This window comes from Stegastes partitus, unplaced genomic scaffold (assembly GCF_000690725.1).
Source record: "Stegastes partitus isolate 25-593 unplaced genomic scaffold, Stegastes_partitus-1.0.2 Scaffold598, whole genome shotgun sequence".
NCBI classification, from domain to species: Eukaryota; Metazoa; Chordata; class Actinopteri; family Pomacentridae; genus Stegastes; species Stegastes partitus.
Window position 1 is genome coordinate 413,961 of NW_007578329.1, and position 9,953 is coordinate 423,913.

Consider the following 9,953-nt stretch of genomic DNA (forward strand, 5'->3'; position numbering starts at 1 on the left):
GTTAGCTTGTCAGTTGCACAAAGATAGCTTTTGTTGGCTAATAAGATTGAGATGCTAACAGTCTAGTGTGATCCTGTTTTACATCAGAAGCACAAAGTTTGCTAATCAAGCTTTATGTTCTAAAAAGTAATTAGTTAGCTAACCAGTATTGTGTTAGCAGCAAAATCAATTACTAAACTGTTGAGCTAATTAGCCTCAGTTGCCAACATCAGCTTGTCAGTTGAACAAAGATAGCTTATGTTGGCTAATAAGACTGACATGCTAGCTGTCTAATGTGATCCTGTTTTATATCAGACACACAAAGTTTGCTAATTTGGCTTCATGTTCTAAAAACTAAAAATACAATTTCACAAGTTTGATTACTAGTATTTTATTAGCTAGCAAAATCAAACGCTAGACTGTTGAGCTGATTAGCTTCAGTTGCTACCAACAGCTTGTCAGTTAAACAAAGGAGGCTAATGAGACTGAGATGCTAGCGGTCTAATGTGATTCTGTTTTACGTGACAAGTACAAAGTTTGTTAAATCAGCAGCAGCAGGTAAGATTCAAAATGAATCCTGTGCAGTGAACAGCTCGTAAATAGTCAGTTTTCAGTTGGTTGATGTCAGATGTAAGAGCTAGCAAGCCTCATTAGCTTCAGATGTGTGTTGCTGAAGAAAGTGAGTTTATTTAAGGCTCAATCTCAACCTGCTTCAACAAGCGGGCTTCCAGTGACCCGGTTTTACTTTCATATTGTTCTGAAGGTTGTGTGATAAACGTAGCGGCGGATGAATGTTTGCAGGAATGTTTATGAGCGCCGCGCTGCCATTTTGAGCGAGATAAAGAGAGAATGATAGATGGGTGGATGAAGGGAGAGCGACGGTTAGGAGGAGGTAATAAATAGCCAACATATGGTGAGTGGATCTGTCCTCCCCCACCATCTCCCCCATACATCCCTCCATCCTGGCCTCTAAACACAGACTGTTAGCCGACACCGGGCGCGACGCACCGATACAAATATCCCAGCGCACGAAAAGAGGCTCATATAATTATAAATGGAGGAGATGTAAGCAGAAAGAGTCCAGTCCTGAGGTGCTGTTTGCTTTCTGCAGCAGGTGTCACTTTTGCCAGTTTGCCTCTGAGTTTGTGGGCCTGCGAGTGATGCTAGCTCGGTGTGCTAACGCTCTTTAGCTCGCGTGTTGTGGCAATGCAGAGTTTAGGCACAGCAGCAGGGAACACGCATGTAGAAAATACAATCATTGGGGTTTATTGTTTGGATTGAATTTGGTTCTTATGCTTAAATTGGTGTTAGTAGCTGACGTAGCGAACTAGCATCCTTTCACTGCTAACAAATGCTAAATATGGGCATGTATGATGAGTATTAAATGCCTGATCCAAAAAATAGCACAACAGTAGCTTAGCACTCCATTAATCAGTTGTTTATTGTGTCGTTTTACGTTGCTTGAGCTTTGTGGCACCGCCAAGTTGAGTACAGATGCTATGCTAGGCTAGCTCCCTGGCTGTAATAAGTAGTAAGGCTCTCTGCCTTTGTGGGGCTGTAAATGATGCTAGCTCAGTGTGCTAACGCTCTTTAGCTTGTGGGTGTAGCAGTTTGTGGTGCATCAGCAGGAAAAATTAATGCAGACGATATGATTTTTGGTGTTTATTAAATGAGTTTAATTTAGTTTTTATGCTTACCTTGGTTTTAGTAGCTGACGTAGCGAGCTAGCATTCGTTCATGTTCGTATGCTAACAAATGCTTCATATGGTCCTGTATGATGAGTGCTTGGTTTAAAAAACAGCTCAGGATTAGCTTCCTGTAAGCAGTAACTTATTGTGTCCTATGTGTTATTTGAACTTTTACTAGAGAAAGGAGCAGAGATGCTAAGCTAGGCTAGCTCCCTGGCTGTAGTCAGGCTCTCTGCCTTTGTGGGGCTGAAATGACGGAGAGGATTTATGGGGTTTAGGTGACAGGAAGCTTCTGCCTCCGTCCCTCCGTCCGTCCATCCCTCCGTCCGTCCGTCCCTCCGTCCCTCCGTCCATCCCTCCATCCCTCCGTCCCTCCATCCCCCTCCGTCCTGCCCGGCATGAGCGTCTGTCACGGGGTTACGTCTCCACACAGGTGCTGCTCAGCAGGAGGTCGTGACCTCAGTCTGACCTGAAACACAGAAATCAGACGAGAAACTGAGCCGAATGTAGAAGGTTTGTGCAAAATATAGCACATGTTCCAACGTGGAACTGGACCAGGCAGGTAGAAGAGTTTTCAAAATAAAAGACACCAGTAGCAACGAGGCCAGAAAGTCACGATGTCAACAGTAAATAACAACAAATAAAATAAATCCAGTCCTATCAGGAGGGGCTTTAAAAAGAGGCAACACTAAAGTACACTCTGTAGATTAGTCCTGAGACAATAAACTCATCCATAGATCAAAAAATAATCAGTTTGTTCACTGATGAGTCACTTTAATTTGTTTTTAAGCCTTTTAATGCTGAATATTTGCAGAATTTAACGTCTCAGAAAAGAGCTGATCGGCTGCTCTCACTAAACCAAAGATCTTCTGCTTTACTTTGACACTAATTTTCTGCGTTTGCCAACTTTTTAAATCACTGTTTTCTTTGTGGAAAGACACTGTGAGTCGGCGTTCGGCCGCGTGTTTTCAGGAAAATGTGAAAAAAAAAAAACGTCATTGAAACGGGATAAAAGCTCGAAGCAGCTGCCGGCTCTGATACAGAAATACTGTTTGAGTCTCCGACTGTTGAACACAGATAAATTCTGCAGCGACAAACTTTAACCCGCAAAGCCGAGGTGAGGCGTCAAGGTCTAACACACACACACACACACACACACACACACACACACACACACATTCGTCCATTTACTCTGAAGCTCCCACATGGCGACCTTTACTTTTTTTTTCCAGCTTTTGCATGGATGTGCAAGAATGTCAGCGCTATGTGTGCGTCTTTGTGTGTGTGTGTGTGTGTGTGTGTGTGTGTTGTGAGTCAGGAGGGCGTGTCGGCGTGTGCCAGAGTGATGGCCGGGAACAGATGTAGTAACATCACACAGTCACAGTGTGCTCATCCAAACTTAATGCGACCTGTGTTTTGTTCTCACCAAACTCCATTCATATTTTAATCGTTTTTAGGCTTTCTTTCTTGCTTCTGCTGTTTTGTTGTTTTGCTCTCACCAAACTTAGTTGACAGTTTTGACGTTTTTTGGACTTTCTCTCTGGCTTCGGGTGTTTTTTTGTTCTCATCAAACTCAGTTAACATTTTGTTTTTTTGTTTTTTAGACTTTCTCTGAAGCTTCTGTTGTTTTTTTACTCTCACCAAACTCCATTGACATTTTTACCGTTTTTAGGCTTTCTCTCTGCCCTCTGTTGTTTTTTACTCTCACCGAACTCAGTCAACATTTTAGACATTTCAAACTTTTGCTCTGACTTCCTAGTTGTTACGCCGAACGATTAGCTTAAATCGCATCGCAGCGCACTCTAAAATAAACTCGTAGAGACGTGACGACAGCACAGCGGACATGAATCCCAGAGGAGGTTCGGACTCGGTGCAGGTCGTTGGCTTGTCGTCCAACACGTAATAGCGCCACCTCTCTTTCGTGGGATTGATTTTTCTTCCTCTCCGTGGGTTCATCCCTCCGTCTCCTCTCCATCCTTCCTCCTCCTCCTCCTCCTCCTCCTCTCTCCTCTCGCTGCCATCTGTCGCCATTCGTTTCTGCAGGCTGTAAAAAGTGCTGGCCGAGCACTCCGTCGGCCAATCACAGCGTCCGACGGAGTGTGTGTCTGCTCGTGTGTGTGTGTGTGTGTGTGTGTGTGTGTGTGTGTGTGTGTGTGTGTGTGTGTGCATGCACCTGCTGCAGCCCTGTAACAGTTTGTCATGTAAGAGCAGCGATACACTCAGAGGTCAGTGGAAACACAACACAACACTCGCTGCCAGTTGTCGGCAGTCACTCGCGGCGCGGCGCTCATCCTTCACTTCGCTTTTCTTCTTCTGCTGTTTTCTCCGACACGTGACCTCCGGCAGCCGATAAGTCCGAGCGTCACGTGTCGCTTCCAGTTTGAAGTTGAGGCACAAAAGCACATCAAGTCCACTTTTATTGGAAATAAAACATACCTAGTGTCGTGCTCACTTCACATTTTTATTGTTTTTAGATTCTGGTTTCCTTCCTGTGTTGTTCTCAACAAGCTCCACTGACATGTCGAAGCTTTCTCAGCAGTTGTTTTCAGATTTCCATCGTTTTTATTTTTCCTCTTTGGCGTGTCCCGTTTCTTCGTCCCACCAAAGTCCATGGACATTTTTAGCATTTTTAGGCTTTCTTTGTAACGTCTCTCGTAACTTCCTTATTGACTTTTTTGTCAATTTTAGACTTTAGTTCTCACCAAACTCTCTTCAGATTTCCATCGTTTTTATTCTTTCTCGTTTCTTCGTCCCACCAAACTACATGGACATTTTTGTCGTTTTTCGTCTTTCTTCATAATTTTTTTTCTGGTTTCTTTGCCTTTTTTATTTGTATTTTTTATAGTTTTTTTTGTGTGTGTGTGTGTATTCTCACCATAATCCACTGACACTTTCTGTGTTTTTAGACGTTTTGGGTGTTTTTAGATTTTCAGACTTTCGCTCCGGCGTCTCTTCTTTGTTTCCACCAAACTCTATTGATGTCTTTGTCATTTTTAGCCTTTTCCTCTCTGGCTTCTCCTGTTCTTCTACCCAACAAACCTCATCACATCTTCGTCATTTGTTTAGACTTTCACAGCAGCTTCTCCTGTTTGTCACCAAACTCCAGTGACGTTTCCGTCATTTTTAGTTCTTGCCCAGTCGTCACCTGTTTGCTTTTTGTTCTTAGATATTTGAATTGTTTTCAGACGTTCTAGTTGGTTCTCTGCTCTGTTCACACTCCTACCGCCGTCGTCGTTCTCTTTGGATCCTCCTGTTTTTTCTTCTCTTCAGATTTCCATCGTTTTTATTCTTTCTCGTTTCTTCGTCTCACCAAACTCCACGGACATTTTTAGGCTTTCTTTGTGGCGTCTCTCGTAACTTCTTCGTTGACAGTTTTGTTATTTTTAGGCTTTGGCTGCTACGAGTTCTTTTTAATTTGTTCTGACCAAACTCCATTAACGTTTTGGTCATTTTGAAGCTTTCCCTCGTGATCCGGCCGTTTGTTGTTCTCACCAGACTGCCATCAGCATTCTTCAGCGCTTTCTCTCTCTGTGTATGTTTGCTGCTTTTCCATCTTCCTCCTCTCTTGGTTTTTCTTTGAACGAGGAATGCGAAACACCCTCTAGCACACACTACAGAGCCTCTCTCTGAGCTGGAGGAGGAAGTGGCCGGTCTTCCTGTGGGGGCTGCCGAACGGGAAGCAGTAATTACCCCTCCTCTCTGAGAAAAGCCCCCCTCTCTCCTCCATCCTCCTCCGTCTTTGCCCTCCATCTCTCCCTCGCGAGGCTTCCTGGCCCCGGTGTAAAACAGGTGTGAGGGCTGTAAAAGCCCGGCGTTCGGTCCCCTCTGGTCCAGTCGGCGCTGAGCCAAAGCTGCTCTCGTTCGCTTATAGATCGAAGGTCGTCCTCTGCTGTCTCCCTTCATCCATGTTTCTACTGTGGAGATAAATCAGAGCCTCGGAGGGAAACACGAGCAGCAGCTGAGGATGCTGCGAACGCGCCGCTGTAGCGTTTGAAATATGCAGCCAGGGCTCGATCCTGTCAACAAACTCCTTCCTGTTTTTCCTTTTTAAGCGCTTCTGTGTGACTTTAAAAAATTGTGCATTTTCTCTCCGGTGAAACCAGACACTGCAGCGGCCAACGCTGCTGAGCTCCTGTGCTATTCTAATCTCAGGCAGCCTTCAACCTTCACACACCAGCCTCCACTGAAAAAACTCCTCGTTTAATGTGTCCTCATTTGACAGGGGAGAGTTAAACCCGCTAAAACAACCTGTAGGAGCTCCGCCGTGTCGCCCCGTTGCACCACATGCACTGTGCAAACATCCCGATTCAGAGTTTTCTGATGTCAGGTCCTGCTCGCTGAAACATTTCTCAGCTTTACTTCCCTCTGTGTTCGCGCTTCATGTCAGCTGATGTGCTGAGAAACTGTCAGACTCTTCAATGGAGTTTGCAGATTTACAGAAAGGCCGTGTTCGTTTGTATTTCAGCAGTCATGGAAAACTCCACAGAGGAGCTGCAAGAAGGGGGAGGAGCCAACGCTGCGATAAAAGACGAGGAGGCGGAGCTGACGGAGGAGAAAACGCACAATAACCTCAAAGGTACGCACCAAACTCCATTCAAAGTTAGACGAGTTTCAGCCCGAGAGGACGTTAACCAGAACCTCCTCCTCCTCAGGAGCGATCAACGGAGTGATGGAGGCGGCGAACGGAGGAGAGAAGCTACAGAACGGAGACCGGGGAGGCGGCGGCGGCGGCGGAGGAGGAGGTGGAGGCATCATGGGAGCCGAAGGAGGAGGAGGAGACCTGTCCTCCATCAACGCCATGATGTCAGCGGTGATGTCAGCAGCAGGGACCATCAACGGCGGAGGGGATGCAGAAGGAGGCAGCGGAGTCACTTCGGCCAACTCCTCCGCCGGGCCCTCGCCGAGGTGACTGCAGGCCTTTAAAGGAGCATTCTGCTGTTTTTGTAAAATACTTTGAACTGATGTTCAAAATAACTCAAAATGAGACACAGAGACACAAAAATTACATTAAATAAGAAGTAATATGTAAAGAAGTTGTCATGCGACTGTCGGTCACAGCTGAGCCACTCGCGGCTTCACGGTTCCACCGAGGAGCTCCGAATTTTTAGTTTTTTACACAATCCGGTTTTGATAAATGGTGCAATTTTAAAACAAAACAAAAACACGGGATTCACAGGGTTGAAGTCAAGATTTATTTCTTGTTTTCATTCAGAAGCGGTGCATTCAGAGGCAGTCGGACAGCTGAGAGTCGAGTCAGCTGATAAAAGGGGAAAAAGAAACTGTTTTGAAAGTTAAATGGAGGACATAAAACATGCAAACTCAGTTGTTTCTGGAGTTAAAAAGCCGGAGCGTCCCTGAACGCACCAGCAGAGCGACGAGGAAACGTCTCGTCTCTGCTCTGGCTCTGATTATTTTTGCACTTTAACGACTCATTTGTGTGCCGTTAATATTAAATCTGTGTCGACAGTTCATAGGTTGTAGAGGCACTGACAGGATGAGAGAAGGATGAAGTTCAGTTTCAGATCAGTAGAAACAAGGAAGCTGCCTGAGAGTGATCACGTTCTGAAGTTCAGGATCACACGGATCCAGTGGGTTCAACAGGAAGCGCTAACTCGGCTACTTTTAGCGGCACCAGTTTAACAAAATGTGGAGGAACTGTTCAGATTTAGATCCAGCAGCAGGACAAGTCCACCGGAGGAGAGAGTTTAACCAGATAAGGCGACTCAATGCTCTTTGTTCTTCTCCCCTTGCAGCCCTTCACCCAGCAAGTCGCTCACGGCGGCCATGCGAGCCCCACCGAGCCGCAACGCCCGCCGCAACCAGGTACGCAACGCAACGCAACGCAACGCAGCGCAACGCAACGCAACGCAACGCAACGCAGCATTCACTGTGTTACAGCAGTTGGTTTGTCTCCTCTCCTTGTTTCCTTTCCTCATCTTGTTTCCTCGTTTCCTCTCCTTATCCCCTCTCTGCATCTTCTCCCCTCGTCTCCTTTCCGTCTCTCCTCTCCTCGTTTCCTTCTTCTCGACTCGTCTCCTTCTCCTCATCTCCTATTCTTGTCTCCTCTCCTCTTCTCCTTTCCTTCTCTCGCCTTCCTCATCTCCTTCTTTGCGTCTCATCTCCTTGTTTCCTCTGCTCGTCTCCTCTACTCATCTCCTTCTTCTCATTTCCTCTCCTCATCATATTTCCTCCTCCTCTCCTCTCCTCTCCTCTCCTCTCCTCTCCTCTCCTCCATGTTTCCTCCCCGTCGCTCTGCTACGTTTCCCATCCTGCATTGCGTCATTCCTCGCCGCGTCATCACTTCCTGTGTCTCAAACAGGAAACGTGAAGTGCTGCGTGTGTGTGTTTGTGTGACCAGAAGAGCCGAGGTTGTGAGGACGTTCCTGCTGCGTTCCTCTACTGTGTTCTGGAGCGTCCGATAGCTGATCAATAACAAGCTGATCAATAACAAGCCGATCAGAGGGGCGATCGATCGTTGCTGTGCCGCAGCGAGCCACCAGGGGGCGATCCAGCTGCACTGCATCACATGAGTTGTTCATTATCGAGCATTTGTTTATAGGAAGGCCGAGCGGGTTCAGAATAAATGTGTTTATGTTTCGTCGCAGAAGATGAGTTCAAGGACCGTTGGAAAGTTGAACATCCGACGATTCTTTCTGTTTTTACCGTTCAGTTGAAAACACGGCTTGCCCTTCTCACCCACCTGCCGGGTCAGCGAGCTAACGTCCACCTGTGTGTGTTGTTTCTCTCACCAGGACACCAAAGACGACAGCTCGACTCACATCTGTCCGCTGTGTGACAAGAGCTGTCAAACGCAACACCAGCTGACCATGCACATCAGACAGGTACGTCCACGCCGCACTGAACACGCCACAACAAAATTAAAAAAGCACACCTGTGTGAGTGTCGTTGCTGAGCCGACCGGTGTGTCTCCGCAGCACAATGCCGACACCGGAGCCACCGACCACTCCTGCAGCATCTGCGGGAAGTGCCTGAGCTCGGCCTCGTCGCTCGACCGACACATGCTGGTGCACAGCGGAGAGAGGCCCTACAAGTGCAGCATCTGTGGCCAGACCTTCACCACCAACGGCAACATGCACAGGTACGCACACACACACACACACACACACGCACACACCGGCCAATCAGAAGAGACACACATTGTCCAATCAGGAGAGACACAAACATGCTGGCCAATCAAAAGCGAGACTCACTTCCTGCAGTTCAGCCGAAAATGCTCATAATTTTTGTCACGTGACCGTTGATCACAGCCGAGCAGGTTTCGGCTCCACAGCTGCATCAAGGAGGTCAGAATTTTTTGTTTCCGGCAGAATCTGGTGAGAGCAAAGCGTTTTCCAGATAACACAGTAATCAGTATTTAGTTGTTTTTTCCTTCAGAGGCAGAGAGTTGAATCTGCTGATAAACAAAAACATCTTTGTTAAAAAGTTGAATCGAGAACAGAAAAAATGAAAATGAGTTTTGTTTGTTTGTTTTTTTTTTTTTAATTAAAAATCCGAAAGTCAAGCCGTCCCTGAACGCACCAACAGAGCAAAAACGTGAATAAACGTGTAAATCTGCAGAGCAACACAAGAGATAAGCTGCTTGAGCGTTAACGCGTTTTAATGTTGCGTTCAGGACCGCAGCGATCCAGTGGGACGTCTCTGCACGCTGGTGGCTACAAACAGGAAGCGCTAATGGCTAATTCGGCTACTTTTAATGGCACCGGTAGACTAAATGTGGGCGGGGGGGTTAAACAGGAAGTGGGAAGACGGCTATAAACCAACAACGCACACACACACACACACACACACACACAATCTGAGCAACGCCCAGTCATTTATCAGCGACATCCAGCCTCCACCATGACAACAACCAACCGTCCCAGCACAGCGGTGGTCTGCTTCGTCTGTCTGTGGACATCAACATGAATTATCTCAGACTAGTTGAATGTAGTCATCAGGAACAAATCTGTGAAATTAGACGTTTCAGAGATCGACTGTCGGAGCGTCACTGATCAGAGTGTAAACAGAGCGACTGCTGTTTCTGAATGTTGTCCTACGAGCATCTTCATCGCTTTAGCAACGCAAAACTAGAGACGAACAGAACGACTACAAAAGGGCAAAAAGTGACCGCAAAAGACGCAAAACAACCACAAAGAGGCACGACGATAATACACAACAATACACAAAACATAAAATACACAAAACAGCTACAAGAAAAACACAAAATGTCTCCAAGTAGATGCAAAACAACAACAAAGAGACACAAAACAACAACAAAGAGACACA

The 9,953-nt window shown here is 46.4% G+C and overlaps 1 protein-coding gene across 2 annotated transcripts in view; it reads left to right on the forward strand.

The window, feature by feature from the left end:
• Window positions 1–9,953, forward strand: part of rreb1a (ras responsive element binding protein 1a) — a 74,193-nt gene that overhangs the window by 37,811 nt on the left and 26,429 nt on the right. Inside the window, exons 3-7 of one of the 2 annotated variants that reach the window (XM_008289201.1) lie at window positions 6,133–6,243; window positions 6,320–6,572; window positions 7,421–7,490; window positions 8,420–8,509; window positions 8,603–8,766. In XM_008289201.1, the coding sequence (XP_008287423.1) occupies window positions 6,138–6,243; window positions 6,320–6,572; window positions 7,421–7,490; window positions 8,420–8,509; window positions 8,603–8,766 (683 nt within the window). In that variant the 5' untranslated portion in view covers window positions 6,133–6,137. The remainder of the gene's footprint in view (window positions 1–6,132; window positions 6,244–6,319; window positions 6,573–7,420; window positions 7,491–8,419; window positions 8,510–8,602; window positions 8,767–9,953) is intronic. The other variant, XM_008289203.1, reaches the window with a different exon arrangement.